At 39.5% G+C, this 26,103-nt stretch overlaps 1 protein-coding gene across 2 annotated transcripts; it reads left to right on the top strand.

Moving 5' to 3' along the window:
* The first annotated feature begins 942 nt into the window (after positions 1-942).
* Positions 943-18,531, top strand: HMGCR (3-hydroxy-3-methylglutaryl-CoA reductase). Of its 2 annotated transcripts, none has more exons than XM_068176694.1 (20): positions 943-1,040; positions 4,241-4,436; positions 4,780-4,891; positions 5,423-5,510; positions 5,597-5,681; positions 7,203-7,308; positions 8,286-8,392; positions 8,590-8,706; positions 9,176-9,327; positions 10,179-10,423; positions 10,567-10,739; positions 11,192-11,386; positions 12,425-12,583; positions 12,771-12,928; positions 14,073-14,178; positions 15,093-15,263; positions 17,367-17,507; positions 17,611-17,769; positions 18,073-18,227; positions 18,377-18,531. In XM_068176694.1, the coding sequence occupies exons 2-20, from the start codon at positions 4,272-4,274 to the stop codon at positions 18,429-18,431; spliced, it is 2,649 nt and encodes an 882-aa protein (XP_068032795.1). In that variant the 5' UTR covers positions 943-1,040; positions 4,241-4,271; the 3' UTR covers positions 18,432-18,531. The 2 variants fall into 2 exon arrangements, with proteins under 2 accessions (XP_068032795.1, XP_068032794.1); XM_068176693.1 differs by lacking the exon at positions 943-1,040 and adding an exon at positions 1,409-1,508.
* The last annotated feature ends 7,572 nt before the right edge of the window (positions 18,532-26,103 follow it).

Genomic DNA, 26,103 nt, shown 5'->3' with positions numbered 1-26,103 from the left:
TACCAAGCCCTGGCCCAAGCTCCAGCTGTAGCCCTAGCCCTGGCTCTAGCCTCAGCCCTAGCCCTAGCCTAAGCTCCAGCCCTAGCCCAAGCTCCAGCCCTAGCCCTGGCTCTCTCTATCTCTATCTCTATCTCTATCTCTATTTCGAGCCCCAGCCCTATCTCTATCTCTAGCCCTATCTCTATCTCTAGCCCTATCTCTAGCCCTAGCCCTAGCCCTAGCCCCAGCTCCAGCCCCAGCCCTATCTCTATCTATCTCTAGCTCTATCTCTTATTTCGAGCCCTAGCCCTATCTCTATCTATCTCTAGCCCTAGCCCTAGCCCCAGCCCCAGCCCTATCTCTATCTATCTCTATCTCTATCTCTTATTTAGAGCCCTAGCCCTATCTCTGTATCTCCAGCCCCAGCCCGAGCGCGGCGGCGGGGCGCTCCCTCAGCGCAGCCCGGGGCGGGCCCGGGAGGTGGTGGCAGCGTTCCCCAAGCCGCCCAATCAGGGGGCGCGGGGCGGGGAGCGCGGCTCCCCATTGGCGGGCGGCCCATGGCGCGATGGCGTGTTCGCCGCTCCTGATGGCGCGTGGGGCCGCGCGGCGCTCGCCGGGCCGTTGCCGCGGCGACTCGGCGGGTGACGCGCGCGGGAGGGGCGTGCCGCGCGCTCGCCATTGGCCGCGCGATCGGGCGATGGCGCCGCCGGCGTGTCCTTGCGCGGCGGGGCGGAGCCGGGAGCGCGGCTGGAGCGCGGCTGGAGCGGGGCCGGCGGCGCAGTCCGAGGCGCGGCGGAGCCGGGAGCGCGGCTGGAGCGCGGCTGGAGCGGGGCCGGCGGCGCAGTCCGAGGCGCGGCGGAGCCGGGAGCGCGGCTGGAGCGCGGCTGGAGCGGGGCCGGCGGCGCAGTCCGAGGCGCGGCGGAGCCGGGAGCGCGGCTGGAGCGCGGCTGGAGCGGGGCCGGCGGCGCAGTCCGAGGCGCGGCGGGACGGAGCCGGGAGTCCGAGGCGGCGCAGTCCGAGGCGCGGCGGGACGGAGCCGGGAGCGCGGCTGGAGCGCGGCGGTGAGCGGGGACCGGCGGGGCTGCGGGCAGGGGGGCGCGGGGCTGGCAGTATGGGTGCGGCGGGCCCCGGCTCCGGGCCCCGAATGCCTGTTGGGAAAGGTGGCGTCGCTATCGCCGCGCGTCGGGAGTGGCGGCTGCTGCGCTCCACTGCCGCCCTGGGTGTCGTGCGGGGGATGCCCGTGTCCTGCCCCGTTACCTTCCTGGCGCCGTCGGGCTGCCCGCGTTTCGCGCACGGGATGCAGCGATGGGCCTGCGAGGCGGTGGCTTCCCCCTCTTCGGAAGAAAATAAGCCTCTCCGGCAGTGTGTCCGGGTCTCAGTGCTGTCGTGTGCCTTCCGGGTGAGCTCCGCACAGGTTTTCTCCCGGCTGTTGTTGCCGCCTGATTCCTGTAGGTACTGCTGAGTCAGATAGCAGGAGATGAGAAATCAGTGCTGGTCGAATAGATGGTGTTGCAGAGGATTGCTCTGAGGTTAGTGAGAGCTGTGTAACAAACCTGAAGAATTTAAGAGGCAAGTAGTAATGTTATGTGGGTGGTAAGTGCTCTAAACGATTATATACGAGTGGTCCAGTTTGCTTTTTACACTCTGGTTAATTTTTGAGAGGGTCACATTTGGGGTTTGTTCGTATTTTGTATTCTGTTTTTATTCCCAAAATGCATTGCTTTATTTTCTAGTCTCACAGAAATTTTTTATTGAAAACAAAGGCAAACAGGATTTATAAAGCATCCCTTTTGAACCACCATTTTGAAACTCAATAGAATTACGTAGATGTTAAATTTTAGCTTTATCTTTAATGTTATGTCTTGCTAATTCCAAGCTACAAGTCAGTGTGTGTGCATAAATATTTTAAACAGAAATATCAGCTCATGTTATGCACTGAATTTTTTTTTACAACACTGTAATGCAGAATCAGTGTGTGAAATCATGAATATTTTCTAGAAGAGTCAACTGCACAGTAGAAAGCATCCTGTGTGTTGGGCAGGTTTAATAAACACAAAAACTTTAAAGAATCCTTGTATGTTAGGACTTAGTATCAGTCAGCCCCAAGATGAGTGAGGATGCATCCTGTATTTCAGCATAGCAGCAGTTAATAATACAAGTAAGATAGTATGGATCATTATTTTAACAAATTAATTAATGCATTTCCCCCCTCAATTAATTATGTGAAGCCATTTTTCTTTTACCATTTTTGCTTAGAAATGGGAAAAACAAATTGCCTGTAAAAGATTCTGAAATCTTTCTAGCCATTTTAATTGGTTTTTTTTGATTGTCAGATAATCATTCCAACTTGCTGAAATAATTGTATTAGCAGTATTACTAGGTTTAGGACTGATAGAACTCTGTAAAGTCAAGTTGTAACGGCTAATTATGATTTTCCTAAAATAGAAAATATTTCTATTCAAAAATAGAAAAAATACTCAAAATTGTGTTTTCAGAGGATGTTGTGATGCCTTTTCTATTTTTGTGTTGTTTCAAAAATCTTCAGCACACGTATCCTTCTGTCTGGGTTTTATTTTTGTTTTCCTAATTAAAACATACCTTCCATTGTGCTGAGGAGAAATCATATTACCAGGGTGGAACAGCTTTGCAAGAACATAAATTTACAGAACGGATTGAAGAGTACATGATACAGGGAAAAAGAAGGGATAATATCAGCTTTAAAAGGAGTAGGTTAGTTTTTAATTTTATTTTAAAAAAGCGTTCAGTCAGGAAATGAAATAATTTGTTCTTAAAGTAGGCAGTCTTCTCAATTATTTTCCCATTTTGGCTCCATGATCTACAAACATCTGCCACACCTTCACTGTGGAAGGATAAAGAAAAATAAACAATTGCTGTTGCTGCTCATGTGATTTAGATTGGTATTGGTAGGAAACCAAGATGATTTTGATATCTTCAGGAGTGCTTAGGCAGATAAATTTGCCTATTATTTTCTCCATTGAATGTCAGCTTCATTTTTGATGTCAAAGCAAAAGAAGTAATACCAAAAGCCCTATGGATGGATTGTTGCATTTAGGACAGCACAAATGGATTTTTTTTATCCACTTTGAGGTGGTGGTATGTAGAGCCCTCAGGCCTCCATGGAAATCTTGCGGTATTAGATTGGTAAATGTAAATTACAGATTGTCCCTGTTAGCCAGGCTATTAAGCATTTTTTGAACTTTACAGTACAGTTTTGTAAGCTGTTGGTTTTGTGCAGTGAGGAAAGGAAAGTCCAGTTACTAATGTATGTGAGAATGTTATGGCAATTTGTTTCTATGCCATAAAACATAAGTAAAGATTTTGACAGACTTGCATAAAGAAACAACACAGAGCAGATGAGACCGGGATGTGGTCTGACGGATGTGTTGGACATTCATGTTGCTAGTTATGTGAAAGACAGCTGTGAAAATTTGTGGTGAATGTTTGGTATCTGTTGGAAGCAAAGAGATGATGAAATGTACGAGTAACCAAGGAATAGCAAAAGGTAGAAGAGAACTGCCACAATACTATTATGTGAGGACTTGCATGCTTTAGATGAAGAGGGAATATTTTTGAATGTAATTAATTTGTATCACAGAATAATATTGAACAGAAAGTGGAGAAGACTTAGTCAGAAATATAACATTGCAGTTCCTGCTCTTGAGGATTACCAGTAATGGGTAATGGATATTTTTTATCGCTTATCAGTATTTTTGATAGGAAGAATGAGTACAGAGAAATAACAGAATTTGGTGAGTGCTTACATAGACGTTAAAAACAAGAATTTTGAGTCAAAGCAGTATCAAAATTGTATGATAGGAAGGTTTTGAGAGATCTTGTGAGAGTAGTGATGCCTTACTGTTAGAATCACAGAATCTTCAGATTTGAAGGGACCACACAAGTCATTGAGTTCAGCTGTTAAATGAGTGCCCTGTATTGGGATTGAACCCTCAACCTTGGCATTATTAGTGCCATACTCTAATGGATGACCTAATCCCAGTGGCAAAGACCATGAAGAAACCAGGACGATGTGTAGTAAAAAAAAAAGATTGAGAAGACAGTAGCAGATCATACTGTATTTTGGAATATTAGAAGTAGATGTGTTTTACACAGAGGATTGAAGGAAAGGTAAAGATTAGTTTCCTTACTCATGTCTGCCTTAAGTGATTTTGCTTTTATTTCCTGAAAGATGTCTCTTTTTTCTCTAAGTCTTGTACTTATATGAAGTATTTCTTTGCTGCAGGTTTGCTAAGTATAGAAAAACAGCCTTGAAAATGCTGTCCAGACTCTTCCGAATGCATGGCCTTTTCGTAGCTTCTCATCCATGGGAAGTCATTGTGGGAACAGTGACTCTCACTATCTGCATGATGTCTATGAAGATGTTCACTGGGAATGATAAGATCTGTGGCTGGAATTATGAGTGCCCCAAACTTGAAGAAGTAAGGATTTAAAATAATTTTATAGTATTTGGTGTTCATCAGTAGATACAGGGTTTTCTACAGAGTATGATCAAGCTGTGATGTATTAGGAGTAAAGTAGCCATGTGGAAGCTTCTTCATGGCTACCTCATCTTATTATTTTGGATATTAAAGCTAAGCTGTATGTAGTGATGCACTAATGACCAAGCATTTTAGTATTTTAGTGTTATTAAGACAAGACTAGCAGTGATGTTTATTTTATTTTGGAACTTCACTTTTAATGCAGCTTCACAATGGACTTAACATTTTACAATGGGCTTTCATTAATGTGAAATCTAACTAAATCGCTTTGTATTTCATACAGGATGTTCTGAGCAGTGACATCATCATCCTGACAATCACACGCTGCATTGCAATTCTTTATATATATTTCCAGTTTCAGAACCTAAGGCAGCTTGGATCAAAATACATTTTAGGTATTGTATCTGATTTTTGTATTTGTTGTATGCATTTTAATTATGGGGGAAGTGGTTTACCTAAACTGGTAACAAATACTAACCTGTTTATCCTTATGTTCACAACAGCATTATTTCAATTATTTTTTAGATAGAGAAAAAATGTTTTGCATGTATCAAAGTACTATTTTTTTTAGTGAAATGTTGTGTAATATTATATAAATACTGAAAATATCATTCTTGTAATAACTGTTTATTATGTGAAATACTTAAAATTGTAGAGCTGTTTAAGCCAGTTTTAATTTTACTTAAAATAAATTAAGATTTATGGCTTTTATTTCTGAGTCTTATTTTGATTGCATTATAAATTTTAGATTTTAATATCTATAAAAATAGCATCTACTTCAGCTATTGTAGATAGCTGCTGTTAATGCAGTGAGACAGGAATTATTGTTCGTCACAATTGATCTAAAAGTGGGAGTATTTTGGGTTTTTTTTCTTTTCCTCTTCCAATATATATAGTGAAAAATTTTCCATTTTCTTGTTTTTAAGGTATTGCTGGCCTTTTCACAATCTTCTCAAGTTTTGTTTTTAGTACAGTGGTAATTCACTTCTTGGATAAAGAACTGACAGGTTTAAAGTAAGTAATGGATTGTTATTCTGGATTTCATGCTTACGTTTTTTTCCTGTATCATAAACCTTTAACATATGCCTCTTTTTTTTCAGCGAAGCTTTACCATTCTTCCTTCTTCTGATTGATTTGTCAAGGGCAAGTGCATTAGCCAAATTTGCGCTCAGTTCCAACTCACAGGTCAGAGGAGTTATTTTTTGAGGATATTTTGGTTGGTTGGCGCTTTACTTTGCAATTTTTGTTTGCTTATCATGCAATGGAGATTTTTATTTTAATGTTCAGAATAGAACATTGTCCCATGGCAGGTGATTAGCACCTAGGTGAGCTTTAAGGCCCCTTTCAAGACAAGCCATTTTATAATTGTATGAGTAATTCAAGTGGAGAGACATACAGGCAAATAATGTCTTGGGGATACATAAATAACAAAAGAATTGGATTCTATCCAGATTCTATGTTCTCTTGCTTCAAGCCAGATCAGTGTTCAAGTGAATAGTAATATGGTAAAACTAGTATGCATGGCCATGTGAATTGTTAATTATATGTATGAGCATGACTTCATTAAATTTGAACTTTAAAACAGCAATGCTTACAGCTCTTCCAAGAAGGCTAGAGTTCTCAGACAAAGTCTTCCTTAAAATGTTTACTGGCAGAAAATAAGTTAATTTCTATGACTTGGGAACATTATCTAAAGACATATCCAATGTTTCTTTGTTACTACAAAAAAAAGCATATTTTTAGGCCAAATGTTAGCAGAACGAATGTAGCATATGTGCAAACAAGAGCATCCATGCTCTAATACATTTAACACAACACAGTAGGAGAGGTTGACAGGACATCTTGCTTGTCATACCTGGTAATGTTTGTTTCCTAATAGTCCAAATTCTGAAATAAACGTATATTAAGTGGGATTACTTTGTGCTTACAAAATACTGTACATGGCATTTGCACATACTAATTGTGACAAAACATTGTGTTATATTTTAATTTGGTGTATATTACAACGTACAGTTTCTGTATATGCAATACAATGTGTTCTGTATTATTTTATGATTACTGCAGGTACAGAATTTTTTACTGTTTTTTAAGAGACTATTTTACAAATTGGTTTTTTCTACAGTTTTTTTCCCTCTGCTGCCCCAAAAATACCATCACCAGGAAAACAGTAGCAAAGTCTCTAGAGTTTATCATGCCTGCTTTCTGGACGAAATTCTTTTTTCCCCAGCAGAAAGCTTTAGTGCCGTTTGTGACCTCTTTTCTATCAGCTGAGCCTACAGAGTGAAATATAAAATACTAAAGTAATAGTAATTGGAGTACAGATATGTGATTGTGGGAAATTTTTAAATACCATGACACAAGTGCCTTCTCTTTCATGTCTTCAGATTTAGAAGTGGTGTTCTATTGAATTTACTGTAATTAATATCTCTCTCTGCCCATCAGTGTTGTAGAAGCTTAGAATACTGACGAGGCGAAGGTAGAGAAATTAATCAAAATGAAATAATTTTTTGTCAATAAACTGTGAAAGTATAATACCTTTGAGGAAAGAGAATGCATTCTCTGTATGCTTTCTCATAATAATTCATTTTCAATAAATGTTTTACGAGGTCTTACCACCATAATACTACTCTGTTTACTAGTCATGTTATGTCTAACTTCATTTGATTTTTGTCTTCATGTTAATGGACAGAAATTTTTTTTTTCTAGGATGAAGTAAGAGAAAATATTTCACGTGGGATGGCAATATTAGGCCCTACGTTTACCCTGGATGCACTTGTGGAGTGTCTTGTAATTGGTGTTGGTACCATGTCAGGTGAGCCATACAGTCTAAGGGTTTAAATATTTCCAGTTAAAAAAGGCTTTTTAAGGGACATTAGGATATGGAGAGTTTAAAATAATAGGTGTTATCCGTGAGAATGGAGTGACTTAATCTACTTATCTATCTCCTAATTAGCTTATTTTACTGGTTTCTTGCAAATAATAATATATACATGTAGAATAATATGAATATATACATGTTGAATACATGAATAATATATACATGTTGAACCAAAGTTTGAAATACTAGTAATGGCTTTCCTTGAGCATTGTGTAGTAGGAATTAACTACTGTGCAGGTGCTTTTCTAAGATTTGGTTTGGGTTTTTTTCCAGCTACATTGCGTACCTTAACAGCATCTTCTTGAAGAGCACTTGCTCTTCAAATAATTTTGGTTCTTTCAGGGTATTGTGTATTAATAAGCTGTTTTCTTCTTTATATCTTAGGGTCAAAAACTCATTTTGGTGTCGTATATAGTTTTTTTTAAAACAATTTATATTGTTAGCTCTTTCCTCCTTACTAAGGCAGTTGTGTAATGCATGTGCAACATGGCTAGCATGGCCTTTTCTGGATACTCGTGAAGAAGTAGATGGGGTTTATACTGTTACTTCTTGCCTGAACGGCCCATATTTGAAAAGAGAGTTCAGTACGTAATGTTGGCTGATTTTTTTTTTGCTCAAATAAGTAAGGTGTTTCAGGCTTTCATTATGAAGTTTAAAATCTTGGTGAACTTCATTTGTATTCATTTAGAATTACACCTTAAAATACTTTTCTGTCAATACATAAATACATATTGTGCTTAGAATAAGCCAATGCACAATGAATAGGGCTTAAGATGCTTGTTTTTAATTAATCTCGATAGTTCTTTCTGTAATCTGCAATGTCAGTTTAATGATCTCTTTCTTAGTCCAGCAGCACTTCTTCAACTATACCTAATTGTATATTCAAATGTAAAAACTGTCTTTTTATTTAGGTGTACGGCAGCTTGAAATTATGTGCTGCTTTGGCTGTATGTCTGTTCTTGCCAACTACTTCGTCTTCATGACCTTCTTTCCAGCTTGTGTGTCATTGGTATTAGAGGTAAGACCAACTTCAAGGCACCCTCAAGTTTAGTATTCAGCCCTTTGCTTCTGTAGGCTATACCTTTCATCATGAAGTTACATGCCAGCATGTTAATCTTCCTTTCAAAATAAACTGGTGACAAAAATGTAACGTGAAATCTTATTTGTTTGTTCTTCTTATACTATATATGAACTATTTTTGTTATTTGCTGGCAGCTTTCAAGAGAGAGTCGTGAAGGGCGCCCTATATGGCAGCTTAGTCATTTTGCTCGTGTTCTGGAAGAAGAAGAGAATAAACCAAATCCTGTGACACAGAGGGTCAAAATGATTATGGTTTGTGGCTCTTTTCGCCTGTGGTTATGCAGTCAGTGAGGTGTCGTGATGCAAAAAATCAAGCTTTTATTTGCTATAGACCTGTATTCTGCAGTCATAGTTTTTAATTAACTTTGTCTACACTGTCATTTTCTTTCCTATGCCATTTCTGTACCAAGCACTCAGGGCTCTTTTACGTGTACTCTCTCTAACCTCTACAGTACCCTCAGCTTCCTTTGCTTATTTCTTGAGCGAGAAAAAAAATGTGGGTGGGACACATCCAAAGCTATTATGTAACAGTGTTACATTTGGCCAAAAAGGGTGTTAATTAGATGTGGAAAATCATCTTTTGGATTTAGAGGCATGGGAAGTATGGGGAGGGAAGAACAGCAAAAAACCCCAAACAAAAAGGGGGCAATATTTACTCTTAGTAGGTTATATACCAAGTTTCGTTTGAAAAATTAATACTTGTTTTGTGTTTTTGATACAGTCACTGGGTTTGGTTCTTGTTCACGCCCACAGTCGTTGGATAGCGGAACCCGCTGCTCAAAACAGTACTGTTGAAAACTCAGTGGGATTGGATGAGAATGCACCAAAGAGAATTGAGCCTAATGTTTCATTGTGGCAGTTCTACCTTTCTCGGTGGGTGGCTTCACAGAAGTGTGATTGTGCTGTATTTCTACTGCTGCCAAGCTAGAAGCTTTTTGTCCTAGATCACAAGACTTGCAGACTTACAGGTCTGACCACTGTAGGACTTCTTGGAACCAGAGGTGACATTTCAGAAGGAATGTCAATATTACGCCATTTGTCCAAACCCTTGAAGTAGTCAAGAACATGATCGAGAGCTAGCTGTCCTGTATGCATCAAAACGTTGTCTTTTCCCACTAGCATCTTTCACAGCATACTGGAAAATAATTTTAAGACTGCACTAGAGTAATTGCTTACACAGAGTTTATGACCATTCACACCTAAGTGCAAAAGGTGCAAAACACATTTTATACTATGGCTTTTCTTTCTGCTCAGTTGAAGTTAGTGTCACCTGTCGTTTCATGTTTTTTCTGAGAACTCAGAACTTTCTGGTATAGGCATGGGGTTTTTGTCCCTTCTTAGTAGTTCATCTTGCATCATAGTAGTCCTAATTGGTAGAGAATGATAAATGAAACTTTGTCTTGTTATTGGGGGGCAGGTGTCAAATCAATTTGATGTAGCTATCCGTGAATCTTTTACAGTCATTTTTCCTACTAGGGCTGCTGTTTAGCCAGATTTATGTAACTCTTTAATGACATCTGAAGATTTTCATGTTGACAGTAGTATGAAGAATGATTTTTCCACCCTAGCATACTTCAATGTCCTGGTAGAAAATATCTTCTGACTGGAATTTCTGTAACTATGTGATGATGAAATTATTACCCTTTCTGAAGCAAAAAATGTCAGAATGCTGTTATAAGCAACAAATTGTATATAGTCTACAATTACTTTTTGATCATTTTTAGAATGGCCAGTATGGATATTGAGCAAGTAATCACGCTTGGATTAGCCTTTCTCCTTGCTGTCAAATATATTTTCTTTGAGCAAGCCGAGACTGAATCTACCCTCTCACTGAAGAATCCCATAACGTCTCCTGTGATGGTACAGAAAAAGGTCCCTGAAAATTGTTGCAGGAAGCAGACTGGACTACTGAAAAACAATCAGAAATCTAACACAGGGGAAGAAGTCTTCATTCCCAAAGATGAAAGTGGTAGGTAATTTTTATAATTCTAAAGTCTGGACCCATTAATGAGTATTTGGAACAAATTGTGCAATCTTTGGTAGCATATTATATTTGGTATCAAAGCTTCAGGATTTTGATTTCAGGAGTTAATTTTTATTATCTTTGTGCAGCTGAAGTCATAAAACCTGTATTAGTAGAGTCATCAACCAAGGCTACATTTGTGGTTGGCAGTTCCAGTCCTGTGGAACCTTCTTCATATCTCAGTGGAAAAGAGGAAGAGATTGAGTTACCTAAAGAACCACGTTCTATTGAGGAATGTGTTCGTATACTTGGAAATGCACAGGTATGAAAAAATAACTTTTTTATTTAACCTCTACTGCAACATCTCTTTTAAGAATTTTTAGAGTTCTTTTCCCAGCTTTTAGATAATCCCATTGGTTGTAATACCATTCTTCAGGAAATTACGTGCCTTTAATAACATGGTGGGTGTGGAGGTCACGACTAAAACAAAACCCTTTAATAAGTTACTTCTCAAGTCAGTTGAGAAGGGTGGGAGAAGGGATTGTCTTCATCATTCATAACATGCCAAGTCTTTGGAGCTTCATCATGTACATGTACAAATGGGTGTCTGATTATGAAAGTTTTTTGATCATAAGTTGGCCTGCTATAAAACCTGATATTGGCAGTTGACCCCTTTAGCAAAGTAAAGTTGTTACTATTTTTCTTTTAGAAACAATTAAAAGAATTTTCACCAGGAGAGTCTCTATTCTCTCTCTCCACCTTTTATGTTTCCAGGAAGGAGCAAAATTTCTTACTGATGCTGAGGTTATCAGCTTAGTTAATGCTAAGCATATTCCTGCATACAAACTGGAAACCCTGATGGAAACCCAGGAGCGAGGTGTATCGATTCGCAGACAGATGTTATCTAAGAAACTTCCTGAACCTTCATCTTTGCAGTATCTTCCTTATAGGAATTATAATTATTCTTTGGTAAGTACAAAGTAGACAAGCAGAACTCACTGCAAAACTATTTTCCAAACACATGAAGAAAAATATGAACCTGTTGGAACAAGTCCAGAGGAGGCCACTAAGTTGATCAGGAGGTTGGAATACCTCGCCTGTGAAGACAGCTTAATAGAGTTTGAGTTTTTCATCCTGGAAGAGGAAGCTTTGGAAAGACCCTATGGGGGCTTACAAGAGAGTGGAAGAGGGACTTTGTACAAGGATGTGTAATGAAAGGACAAGGGGAAACAACCTTAAGCTGAAGAAGGGCAGATTTAGATGTTAGGAAAAAAATTCTTCACTGTGAGTGTGGTGAAACACTGGAACGGTTTGCCCAGAGAAGGTGTGGATGGCCCAATCCTGGCAGTGTTCAAGGCCAGGCTGGATGGGGCTCTGAGCAACCTGGTCTAGTGAAAGGTGTCCCTGTCTTTGGCAGGGGCATTGGAACTAGATGGTCTTTATGGTCCCTTCCAACCCAAACAAGTCTATGGTTCTATGAAATAAATAGTCAACTATGTGAGTTAACACTAAGCATGGTCAAAACTGATGTAGAAGGAAAAAAATAAAAGGCAAACATGAGGCACCACCTTTAATTGCTCTTGATGTTTTTAAACCTAGGGTGGTGCGCAGGTTTTGTAAGTTATTAAAAAATATATCCTATCAAAGTATGCAGTGACTTATCTAAGAAATGCAGAGTTCTACTGAGCCACAGTTCAACTGAATGATAATACTACCTTGAGCACCAGTTAAAACTGAAAATTATTTTAAATTAATTTTAAAACTTTAGGGTTATTTAAGGAACATTTAGTACTGTACAGAATTCAATACATCTGCCTACTGCTGAAAAGCGTTAGCTGTTGATAGCTGTAGCTGTTAACTTTTTGAGGTGGCAATGAGTTGCTTTATGGGTAAATTTGTGGGTGTTTTACAAAGATGCCTTGTTGTAGTCATAGGCATTGTATGTAGCATGCTGTACTGTACCATTGGAGTGTAACCTGAGTGATTGTTTTGTATTATTTCTGTAAGGTGATGGGAGCTTGCTGTGAAAACGTGATTGGATATATGCCTATTCCTGTAGGCGTAGCAGGACCACTGGTTTTGGATAACAAAGAGTTTCAGGTGCCAATGGCAACAACAGAAGGATGTCTTGTAGCAAGCACAAACAGAGGATGTAGAGCAATATGTGTAAGTATTGTGTGACTTAAAAAGCTTAGAAAACTTCCTGTGTTACAAACATACATAAATATAATGCATAAAAATATGCATTATATAAACCTAAACATATTCAGGTTTATATAATGCATATTTTTGATTTCTTGAAAACTAAAATTTCAGTAATCTTACTTTATCCCCCTTCTGCTTTGGTTTTTAGCTTGGTGGAGGAGCAACTAGCCGCATTCTGGCAGATGGGATGACTCGAGGACCTGTTGTAAGGTTGCCCACTGCTTGCCAGGCTGCAGAGGTGAAAGTCTGGCTTGAAAGCCCCGAAGGTTTTAAAATAATGAAGGAAGCTTTTGACAGCACAAGTAGGTTAGTTCGATGGCTGTTCCAGCTTCATTTCCAGATATGAGACTTCTATGGATGGTAGAAAGATCTCAGTTGTTTTTTTGGAGTACTGCAATAGGGAATATTGCATCTCTGTTTTGGCTATCCCAATGTTGTGAGTATCTAAGAGAACAGAAGTCACTCTGGCTGTGTGCCAAGGCTAGCAATAAACATTTTTCACTGATAATGGTAAACTACCATGTATTAACAACAAATAGATATACATTACGTAATAATTAATAGAATACTAATTTGTCTAAGCATTTTTTTAAATCATATAAACTTATTTTGATTTTTACTAGGCAGAGTAACTGTAACTAGTTACTATGCAGAAAAAACTCTCAAAGTTTGGTCTTAAGCCTTTCAGATGATATTATTAATATTAATTAATCTGTGAGGTTTCAGAGGATGCAAGGTAAACTAATGCTAGAACTGAAATGCTAAAGAAATGTAAAACAGTGGTAAGAATAAGTCCATTTCAAGCCCTAGAGTTTTCTTCTTTCTCTTCTTGCTTTAGGAAGATTCAGAGAGAGATTTTCTTACCTGTTGTATTTCTTAACAAGTGTCAGCCAAAGATACATCCGTGTTTTGGCCAGAATCCACCCATGCTGCTTTTAAAATGCAGTATTTTCTGTGTTTTGAGTGACTTGTGCAGCTTGCACTGTTGAAGATAGCATGCTTTTCCTTGCTGTAAAACTTACATCAGAATTTTCAAAGGCCTCATTATTACTTTATATCTGGTAGTGAGATGTTTTAAGGAACACAAATTAATAAAAATTATGTTAGCAGTTCAGGATATTTTATTTCTTGAAGTTCAGGGGTAGAAAAGATAAAAAGGCAGTGAACACTTCTACAGTGAATATTTTCGTAGTAGTTACTCAAGAAATCACCATCCCTGGAAGAGGTCAAGAAATGACTGGACATAGCACTTGGTGCTGTGATCCTGTTGAAAAGATGATTGTCTGTCAAAAACCGGACTTGTTGGTTTTACAGCTCTTTTCCAAATAATCCGTAAAGAAATCTGTGATTCTGTATTTAGCAGCACAATTTGCAAAGATTTACTGTCATTTTGCCACTTAAAGCTAACATTCCCATGAGGATTGTAAGTAATAATTAAATTTTCTTGCAGGTTTGCCCGCCTACAAAAACTTCTCATCAGTTTGGCTGGTCGTAACCTTTATATCCGTTTTCAGTCTGGAACAGGGGATGCAATGGGAATGAATATGATTTCAAAAGTAAGGACCAGTCCCCTTAAGTATTTTTTCTAAATGGGTATTCCTTTTTAAAAATAGCCTAACAACCTGTGACATCTGAAAGACAGAAAGACAAGACACAGTGGTCTTTGCACAAAATAATAATGATTTGATTTTGTCAAGTGTAGACAAAACGAGGAAGAGAATGATGAAAGAAAAAGTATTTTTTTATTTTATATTTTTAATAATTATTTAAAGAAAGTATTTTTGGTAATAGGAGAAGCTAAGCTGGTTGCACTGTTGCTTTGAGCCAAAGATTTTATCCAGCAATAATTATTCTGTTACTGTGTTTTTCACTTCCTAGTTAATAAAGAATTAGGAGTGGCAGCAGAGAGGTGTTCTCTAGTTTTGCTTGTTTGTTTTTGTGCAAACATGGGGAAGAACTTGAGATGTGATCCTTGGATTGCTGGGATGCCTTATGCTATAGGAAATGAATAGTCTTAGACTTAAACTTCATATAGAATAGGCAGTCAGAACCATTATTAAAGTGGATCTGATCATAGACAAGTCCTAATATAGCAGATTTTCTAGTCTGATTTCCTGATGTAGAGAAGCTCTTTCCACTGCATCCAAAATTAATTCATTGCATGCCTGTAATGTTTCACTTGGTTCCTGTTGTATCTTCAGTATGATAACTGTATGTCCATGTACCTAGAATGTATCCAGGGATTCTGTATGTACTGGGAAAAATCAGTTATTCCCTAATATAATTCTCAAAGTGATTAGAAAAAAGATAGTCATAATTGTTTGTGGTTTTCCCCCTCCTGTTTCTTGTTTCTTCATTATATTGTGTTATTTTCTTCAACTGTAACTGATGATCTGATTAGAATGCTGTTCCACTGTCCTTGAATAGCTTGCTTTACACCCATAATGATAAACATGTTTCTCTCTAACAGGGTACTGAAAAAGCACTGGTGAGGCTGAATGAAGAGTTTCCTGACCTTCAGGTTATAGCTATCAGTGGTAACTACTGTACAGACAAAAAACCTGCTGCTATAAACTGGATAGAAGGAAGAGGAAAGTCTGTTGTCTGTGAAGCAATCATTCCAGCTAAGGTTGTTAGAGAAGTAAGTGTCTGCTCTTTTGTTTATAAAAATACATACATTTTGCAAAACTGATGCTTACTTTACATTGTAAATATGAACTGAAAGTTGTTTTCCAGGTAAGGATAGTTCTTACACCCCTCTTCAGGTACTTCTGTTGGATAAGCCATTTCTCTGAGTCAGTAGATACTTTCTTTTTTCATTGTGGATAGTGTGAAATAGTGTGTATGTGTGATGCATATCTAGTTGAAAGCATTAGGATTTTCATGGTTAACCTTTGAAAAATTATGCCACATTTTGACAGATTGTTTACATGTAGTGTTTTGTCTGCCATTAAACCCAGTCTTTTAACCCTTTCACTCATATTTTGTCTCACATGCACCTGGCTTTCTCTTCAGTATTTATAATGCTTCCTACTACAATGGAAACAGATGATCAGGTGGTTTACTTACCCCAAAGCTGTCTAGGCATCTTGCATGACCAAGGATATTGCTTCATAAGCAATGCCAGTTGTATTCCCTGGCCAGTTTGTCCTCCCTTACAACAGTGTCTTAGATTCTCTTCCACCTGAGTTCAGAAGATGGCTTCTTTGTCAGATAAAATCCATTGCCTGTTATGTGGTTGTCAGCACTGGCCATGGGAAGCAATATCCAGGGAAGAATTCACTACATTGTAACACTTGTTTAAGATCTTATAAGTGGGTGTTTGCATATTGGATAGGGGTTTTGTTTTGTGGTGGTGGTTTTTTTGGGTTTTTTGGGTTTTGGTTTTTTTTGGTTTTGTGGTGGTTGGTTTTTTGTTTTTGGTTTTGCTTTTTGTTTGTTTGTTTTTTTGGTTGGTTGGTTTTTTCTTACTTTTCCCTAGTGATTTGTCCAGTTGTTTTTGGGAAATGACATAAACTTCTAGAACTAGTATACCTTCATGTTGATTCCATTTGATGATGCCCCAGTTTAGTACTGGAAGAGATGCTTAAGACTTGTTATCTTCACTCAACTGCTCAAGACTTTACAGCTCTGACACAGCCTGTCCACCTTCCCAGCTATTCTCATTTTTAGATTGAAAAGTACTAGTTTCTCTATCAGCAATGAGGAAACAGACTTCTGGTATGTCTTTGAACATGCATCCTTCTGCATCTTTTACAGTTCTACCATGTCTAAAATTCTGAGTACAGAGTTGGACACTCTGTAGAATTCTCTCCAGGATTCTAACTGTGTGCAGAATGGATTTATACATTGACATAGTTCATGTCTTCTGGGGTTGTTTACTGTTTTTCAAATTGTTGTCACTGACCATATCTATTATAACATCAGGATTTCATTCCAGGGTAGTAACAGGGAGGTAGTCCTTTCATAATGGGCATTGATAATTTTTAGGTACATTTGGGAAGGTTTTCCTCAAACCCCAGCCCTGTATGTCACCACATTTACTTATATTGAACTCTTAATACATAAATGTTACATTTTTGTCAGTGCTGCAGACTTAGTGCAGATTTCTGTAAATACTATTCCTACTGTGCAGGAACATCTTAAATTTTGCTCAACAACAGTATCTCTTTTGACCATCTTTGATCATTTTTATATTAAATTCAGTATAAATCTCTTACTTAAAAGTTTTAAAATACAGTCACTATAGTATAAATGTGCCACTTACTTTAATATTACTGTTCATAGTATTAATTACCTATGTAGAATAGTGGTTTGTGTTGGAACTTTTCAGTTTGGCTCCTTATTCATATGCAAAACAAATTTGGGAAGAGTTAAGTGTCTGGAACAACTTGAATGTTAACAATCATGTCAAGATAAATTAATGGAATATTTCTGCCAAGATGATTTTGCTTGTTCCATTCTAAATATAAGGGAGACTTTGAAATGGAGTTCCCAGTTGTGAGCTTTTCTCAAAGGCCTGTGCAAGTCCAAACACTTTGTACTGATTTTTCCATTGTTACTTGGACATACTACATTTGAAAATCTCCTTTGGAATAAAAATAAAAGGTATCCAGGACAATGATTGAGTCAAATTCCATACAGAAGCAAACAAGGGGTGAGGGCCATGAATAATCATAAGTAGAGTATTTCTGTTCCTGCCTGAGGAAGAGGGTAGTAAAAGTGTATCTGTCACTTTGTCCAGGTGTTGAAAACAACTACGGAAGATCTAGTTGAAGTTAATATAAACAAAAATTTGGTGGGTTCTGCGATGGCTGGTAGCATAGGTGGCTACAATGCACATGCAGCAAACATTGTGACAGCGATCTACATTGCCTGTGGTCAGGTAGGTTTGTTTTACACCAGTTCACATTTTCTTTAGTTCAGTAATTCTTAATTAAACACTGATTTAAGTGTCTGGATTGTTGTTTCTCCTGTTTGATCTGAAGGATGCTGCACAGAATGTGGGCAGCTCCAACTGCATCACTTTGATGGAGACAACTGGTTCCACCAACGAAGACCTGTACATCAGCTGCACGATGCCTTCTATAGAAATAGGGACTGTTGGCGGAGGCACCAACCTGCTCCCACAGCAGGCCTGTTTGCAGGTATAGTTCTGAAAGTTGAAAGCAACTTAACTTCTTAAATCAAAGGATGCTTTCACGTGGTGTGCAAGCAAAATTGTGGGAATGGGGCTGCTTGAAACTTGGTGTATTTTATATGAAAATATTAGAAATGTCTAATGAATTATTTTCATATATCCAGTTTCTAAAGCTTAAGACATTTACCAATGTCTTAATAATATTAAAGAGACTCATTGGCTATAATGCAGAAATACTTACTTTAATACCAACTATATCATAAATTGACTTAGATTTCATAGCATAATACTGCCTTGTATTTTTTTCCAGATGTTAGGGGTTCAAGGTGCAAGCCAAGAGAACCCTGGTGAAAATGCCCGTCAGCTTGCTAAAATTGTTTGTGCTACAGTGATGGCAGGGGAATTGTCACTAATGGCTGCTCTTGCAGCAGGGCATCTAGTCAAAAGCCACATGATCCACAACAGGTAAAAAAGGAAAAATTTGTGTATTTCTCTGCTGTTTTGATCCTCTAACAAGTACAGGAGAGTCAATAATGATAATGTGATGAATTGCAACACATAAAAACAATGTAACATTTTAACTATCTAATGTAGTTATCTTGCTGTTTTATTAGGTCAAAGATAAATCTACAGGATCTTCAAGGAACTTGCACTAAAAAGGCAGCTTGAATACGAAAATGGCTTTGAAATGAAGAATTGCTCTAGTAACTGACCAGGTGAACACGGAAAAAAAACCCAAAAGTTTAGAATAAAGATTGTCTTCAACTCAGTGATGTCTGTGTAAGAGAAACTAAGAAATCAAGATTTGAGACTAGCTATGCTTGACCTTCTTCACTGGTTAGAGACTGTGAAAGAAGTCCTGTCAGATGTCTTGAACATGGCTTTCAAATTCTTACTCTTACACATCATTTTCTGAAGAGTCAGTCTTAACGTTTTTACAGGTTGAGATTATTTTGCCTAATAAGGTCCTGGTAACTACTAAACTGAAAAGTAATGTAATGTACTTTGTACATTTAAAGTAACAAAACAAAAGAAGTTGGTGTAAACTTGGATTGAATGCACTGGTCCTTGCCATCTTTATTTTCTGGTCAAACAAGCATGTTTTTTAAAGTGATGGCAAGCCTAATTACTTTGTATGAACTCCCAGTTTTAATTTCTTCACATGTAAAACAGGTCTTAGATTATCAGACAGTTTAATTGAATGGTTCTAGTTTAATAGAAATCCCTCTCTATATATAGTACTTAATTTGCTGCTGGTTCAGCTAAGCAGTGTTCAGTGTTTAACTCCACAATTTACATTATTCCTTTGTGTAAAACCTGTGATCTGTAAAGTTCTGAACTGTTAAATATAATCTGTACTGAAGTAGGGAAGAACAGTGTCTTCAACTGTTTTGGTAATCTGTAGAAAAAATGAAATGGTAACTTCAAAACAGTTATGTGTCAGACAGGTATTTTAAATAAATGTAGTTTCTCAAACATTATTTGATAGGAGTGCATTCAAACAAACAGGAGTCAAGAACAGATGTTTACACTTATTTAACAAGAAGTCTCTTTAGGAATATACATATACATTGTGTACCTTACATTGGGGATTTTTATAAGGTGTTTAACACATATTCTCCAAGAATAGGTGTTTATCCACTGTTTCAGCTGAGATAAAACTAAGCCAGAAAACCACACTGTTCTTAAAAAAAAGGAGGGGATTTTTTTCTTTTAATTTCCTTTTGAACTTTCTTTTTGAGGTGGGGAGTATTTATTTTAAGAAGAAATCTTAGCTTTTTTGTCAATGAAAAGTACTAATTAAGGGGATTCAATGAAATGACATGTTAATGTAAGAAGCAGTTTTTGTAATAAAATACTGTACTTGGACCAGTGAAGCAGTCTCAGGTGTTCTTACTGTAATAAAGAAACCCCAGGTTTATTCTGGTTTGATTAACCTTTGGGAATACTGCTAAATGCATAGCCCTGCCTAGTTAATCAGAGGAGGAAAATTATTAATATTCTTGATGATTTTTTTGTTTGGTTGGTGTTGGCTTTTCTTGTTTGACTTTTTGTGGAGGGAATCAGTGGATTGGGCTGGGTTTCCTGCAGCATCATTCCTAAAGGGTTGACTAGTAGAGGTGTTCTTCTAACGTGCAGATTTGATATACATCATGGTGGGTTGCTTTGTAGTACATTTACACATTAATATCCATTGTAATGAGCTCATAAATGTAATGTGCAAGCATGAAGACATACTACATGCTAGACATGTTATGATGCCATGTAAATAGCAAATACCATGAATGTTTATCTTCCTGCAATATTGTTGCTAATTGCTACTATTTTTACTTAAGGAAATTTGGAATTACTTTGTTTCTATGTTCATTCAATGATTTTTTTTTTACACTGGTCTGGCAATAAATGGTGGTTCAATGTTCATTTTGGTGGATTTTACTGACATTCTGTCTGGCAGAATTACCTTTTTGTATTATTACTAAACTGTGTACATTTTGGTACAGAACTACTTTTTCAGTTTCAGTAAAACCATGGAAAACACATTGGCTTAATTGTGATATTTGAAGCTTACTTTATGACTTAGTAACATATTTGTAGAGTCTAAATTAAGAGAGTTAATGAAGAGACACCAGCAAGCAGTGCTAAACACAGCCAGGGCTGTGACACCAGAACTTCTCCCCTTGTTTGCAGAAGCCTGTTGGCACTCATTTATTCTCCTCAAAGCTTAATTAGGCAGTTTGCCCAAGGAGTAGAACTAACTCATTGCAGCATTGGAGATACCTTCTGCTGGGGCTTGTTTGGAAAAATCAAACCACCTGTCTAGAATCGAATTTCTAGAATTGCCGTTACTTTGGTGCTGTACTTTTACCATTAATAATGGTTTCCCAAATATTTTAAAACCCTAGAATAATAAAAAAAAAACATTTAAAATCATGTGTTTGACTCTGCTACCACCTTGCTTCTCTCTTCACCTCCTTTCTCCTCTGTGTGCTGAGTCTATTTTATCCTGTAACACACCAGTCCCCTTCTGCTGCCTGGTGTGGAAGTTTCAGCACTGTGAGGCTTGCAAGCACTGCAGCCCCAGCTGCCTCTAACCACACAGTTGTTGCCCACTTTGATTTCCCCAGCTGCTGCAAGGTGCTGTCAGTGAACTGCGCATTATTGAACATTCCTGATGGAGGGAGTAGCTCCAGCACAGGGATACACACAACATGCACCCTGAGCACAGCTGTGACACCAGAAGCCCAGGAAATCAGGTGCTGACCTAGGGGGATATGGCTCTGCCAGGCTCCAGCACAGGCATTCCTAGGCAGGCACACTGACTGCTGGAAAAGAGTGCAGCTGGGAGACCACTTGCTTTCTCAGAGTGTAAAGTACACTGGGTGTGTCAGTGCACAGTTCCAGGACAATTTTCATCCTTGATGTGAACCTTGCTCATATGGTGAATACAGCCCTGGGAAAAGCTGTAGTAGAGGGCCTGTCTTACTCCTTCCAGCTGCCTTTTGGGGTGCAGTGAGAGCTCTGGCTACTACTCAGAGTGTTTTTCAGATACGTGATCCTCTCCATCTCCTTTAAGACATGGCTTACCATTTTCAAGGTCATATCCTCTTTCTCCTTTGCCTTTGGGTAGGGAAGGTTTATATTGCAGAGTGATACCTGCTGAGACAAGATGATGGTTTGGGATCCTGACTTGCCTCAGGGCAAGTTTATATTCCTGTCAGGTCCACCTTGTCCTGCAGACAGAGTAGTGACACTGGTGTGCATCCAGGGACACCCCTAGCACTGACAATGCTATACCTTGTCCTCCTGCCTGGGGATGACTGCTGCCCCAGGCTCACCTTGCTTACCAGCCTGTGGAAGGAGGGAGGCCTGCTTCCAAAGCTGACCTCACCTCAATGCTCCAAAGCTTTTGAAGTCTATTACATAATACAAAACTACTTAGCATCCTATCTTAACCACCTGTTTTACTTCAGCTTGTTCTCGGGACTCCAAGAGCTTTAGCCGAAGCTTTCACAGGTTACTCCCATTCCATTCCCAATAGGATTCAGGCCTTCTAGAAGAATCTGGTCTGTTGTTCGCCCCCACTCACGTAGGACAGGAAAGAGAAATTGTAAAGGCAAAAATGAGAAGACATAGATTCAGATAGAGACTGCTTAGGAGGTAAAGTGAAGGTACACACAGAAAGCAAAATAAAGAATTTATTCACGATTTCCTAGCAGGAAGCAGAGCTTTAGCACACTAACAGTTACTTGGGAAAACAAATGCCATAACCATGGATGTCCCCACTTTCTCATATTTTTCCCAGACCTTTTGATGCTGGGCACAATGCCATCTGGTATGGAATATTGCTGTGGTCAGTTGGGATCAGATGTGACTCCCTATGTTCCTTCAGAGCCTCTTACTCATCTCTAGCCTACTCACTGGCAGCGAATGCAGGAGAAAAAGAAGGACAAAAATAAAACCTTGATGCAACCCCTGCTCAGCAACAGCCAAAACACTGCTGTGTAACCAATGTTCTTACTCACAAATCCAGAACACAGTCTCATACAGGCTGCTATGGAGACAACTAATTTCATCCCAGCCACAGCCTATATAAAAATAGAAAATCTGGATCTTGGCACCAATACCCACAACAAGTGAGATCCACAACAGCCAAGACCAGCTCTTAGCATCACAGAAGAGTATGGGTTGGAAGGGACTCACAAGAGCATTAATTTCCAACCCCCCTGCTGTTGGCAGGCACACCTTCACTAGACAAGAGAATCGCAGAATTGTTTAGGTTGGAACAGAATTTAGAATCATTGAGTCCAATTCTAAACCTAACATTACTAAGCCCAAAGGCTATAAAGGCATCAGCCTGATGCACCTGACATGTTCCTCCTGACATTCTTCCTTCCTGTTGTGTGGTCTGATGACACAGTGAAACAGACATGATGCAGTTCTCTTCTGCTCCCTGGATCCTCCTGGAGGCCTCTCCCATGGACACAGTGCACCAGACAGAACCTGAGTGTCAAGAGGAGCCAGTCATGTTTCCTTTCTCCTCCTTGTGGCTTTTCTTTCCTTTCTCCTCCAGCTCATACCAGGCAGCAGTTGCAGAATGGAAAAAATCACCTCTTTCTTTATCCTTCACCAGAAACATAAGGTCAGGTTGCTCAAAGCCCCATCCAACCTGACCTTGAATACTTCCAGTCATGGTCCAGCCATAACTTCCAGGTTCCAGCATCTCAGCACCCTCTGTAGAGAGCGCAGATCTCCAGGACAGTTTGGATGGATGAGAGATCTCTGAAATCATGTCTTAGAAGATGTGGTTTATTAAAAGGGGTGAAAGGCCCTGCTTGAAGTTGCCAGGTGCAACTCGTGGCAGGCCCAGGGAGAGAGGGAGAGGGAGAGAGAGGGAGCGAGGGTTCCAGGTGAGGGTCCCAGGGGAAGGTCCAAGAGAGCGTCCGGTCCCTCGGGCACACCTTATCAGGGGGTTTCAAGGTGGGCTGGAACAGGACCTGGGCCAGTGGGGTCCCAGATACCTGATACTTCAGGGGAGGGTCACAGGTGTGGGATGAACCATACATTGGGGGTGAGACAGAGCATTCCATTTGACCTTTGGACCTATCTGCAGGTAAAGGGCATTGTTTAATCAGAAGGGGGATTGCTTTCAGCCTGGCTATACTATTGTTTTCTAGTTATTCAGTAGTCAAGGTTTGTTATCTCAAATCTAGTTCTCATCTCAATGTCTGTATTTTCCAAATCTTTTGCCAGGCAATCATATTTATAAGGTTTTCCTATTTCATCTTCCCCAACACCCTCACAAGAAATAATTTCTTCCTTACCCAGTTTATCCTTCTGGAGGAGAATTCTACAAGGTCAGTCCACACTTTCACAAGCTGGAACATCAGGATGAAATTAACTATGCCATAAAAATTATGTCAATTACCAATCTCTCCCAGGACCATTGAGTGAAGGACCAAAATTAGGCAAGTCTATCATGTTCAGCACAAGACAAGACACTGAAGTCTAGCTTCTAGCTCTGCACCTAGTACCACAGCACGGTTTGCCGAATTTCTTCCTATGTCCCCTTAATGAACCACTGGGCTCCAAGAGCAAATGGAAGGCAATACTACAGTACATGTATGTCAGAGGCTGCATCATACTCCATCCACAGTCTCAGAAACGTGGTCTTCCATGGAGGCAGTCACTGTGTAAAGCTGCCCTAAAAATGTTCCCACATCTTCAAAATAACTGGGCAATGTTGCTACCTTCTTTTGCCCAGCACTTATTGCTGGGCAAAAGTGCTGAAAAATCAGTTTTTCACCCACAGGCCACACCCACTAAATGCACAGGTTTATGCACAAGTATAATGATGCTGCTAAGGGTAAAAATGTTTTTTAAAAAGGTACTGGAAACAGGCCACATACAAATGTAATGGTACACAGAGGAGTCCATCTCACTCGCCATATTTCTATGTGAGAGCTGGCATAGCTTTGTGTGAGCTGGTCCCGTTTAACAACACCAGACATTTAAAATTAGTTCAAGTTTTGGGAATACTGGCTCTAAAAGATGCTTTATTGAAAGATGCTTTAGTGAAAAAAGAATACACAGGTCTATAAGGCGAAAGGAGTGACACCACTGCTGCCAGGGTTTCTGGATAAACAGCTATACTCTTTGTAGGATAATCTTGGTTTTCCCTTATGAAAATTGTTCCTGGGTAAGTAAGTCTGAAGAACAGAGAATTCTAAGTTGTCGCTGTAGAGCAGGATGGTAACGAGAAGACTCCAAGTCAAAGGCAAAGAGAATGAATTCTGATTTATTTCAAATGCACTGCTCCATAAATAGAGAACATCGTGCGGACTAATTTCATTGGTCTTAGAGTAAAAACATCTCACACCATTGGTGTGCAGTGAATGACGCAGGGTGGCACAACATATCTATAAACAATGTGAACAACAAGAGAGTTTAGAGAGTTATTTACATTCCTTCCCAACTGTCTCCCAGGCTCTCGCCTGGTTAGAAAACCTTCTCTTTTTCTCTCTGACTGAACTGAGAATATCTACACTAAGTTAACTCCTCATAGCAGTTTCTTTTAATATCTAAAAATGCACTCTACATTTGGCATTTAAAATCCAGGGAACACAGGCACATAGCATAGAAAATTACATGCAACTTTAGTTTTTGCTTTGGCGATACAAGCTTAGGAATGGGTCAAAGTCTCAAGCCAGGAGGCTGGCCAGTTCACTGAAATATCTCACTTGGAAACTGTTCTTGCTTTGTGAAGTGGGGAGGAATAAATCATAATGTGCATTACACTGAGTCTTATGCTAGGTCATCAATTACCTGATGCTTATTATGGATTTCTCTCTCTGCGCTGTAACTTAATGTAGTCCCTTTAATTGTGATGATCGCTCAAATACTGACATACAACTCAGCCCCTGAATTATCTGTTAACACACAGAACCACATAATGAGTAGTTCCAACCTTGAAATTCTCTCAACAACTTTTCAAAATACAAATTATGCAATGAAATAATGATGTAAATTGCTTACTACATATCTGGGCAGAGTAATTGTCCCTCGCCATGAGAAAGACAATGAGGTACTGGAGTATGTACAGAGAAGAGCAATGGAGCTGATGAAGGGTCTGAAGCACAACTCCTGTGAGGAGTGGCTGAGGGAGCTGGGGGTGTCTAGTCTGGAAAAAAAGGAGGCTCAAGGACAATGTCATGGCTCTCTACAACTGCCTGAAAGGAGGCTGTAGCCAGGTGGGCTTGGTCTTTTCTCCCAGGTAACAAGCAGGAGCAGAAGAGGAAAGAGTCTCAAGCTGCAGCAGGGGAGGGCTAGACTGGATATTAGGAGGAAGTTCTCCACTGAAAGGGCAGAGAAGCATTGGGACAGACTGCCCTGCTCTGGCAAGTGCTGGTATCACTGACCCTGGCAATGTTAAAAAAGGTGTAGATGTGGCAATCAGGAACATGGTTTACTGGTGGACCTGGAAGGGTTAGGTTAACCATTGGACTTGATAAGATTTGAGGTCTTTTCCAACCTTAATGATTTTACGATTCCAGGTGGAGGAACCTACAGGGAAGGAATGAAGATGACCTCGGGAAAAGGGGAAAGAAAATGTATTCTGCTGTTCTTCTGTCTCCCATTAACTTCCCATTGTTTTAAGTCAGCAACACGTTGATTTTCCACATGTCAAGAATGTTCTGCTGTGATAAAATCCAGGGAGCAATCTTCCTGTCTTTCTCTTTGACCCACAAGCTTTCTCATTCTACTTTTCTCTCTAATCCTGCTAAAGAGGTGGTGAGCATTTCACTCTCTGCCAAGGCTATCCCACCACAAGTCTAGTTATTTC

The sequence above is a fragment of the Anomalospiza imberbis genome, chromosome Z (assembly GCF_031753505.1).
Source record: "Anomalospiza imberbis isolate Cuckoo-Finch-1a 21T00152 chromosome Z, ASM3175350v1, whole genome shotgun sequence".
Lineage (NCBI taxonomy): Eukaryota > Metazoa > Chordata > Aves > Passeriformes > Viduidae > Anomalospiza > Anomalospiza imberbis.
The sequence above is the reverse complement of the archived record's forward strand: the minus strand, read 5'-3'. Positions and strand labels throughout refer to the sequence as shown.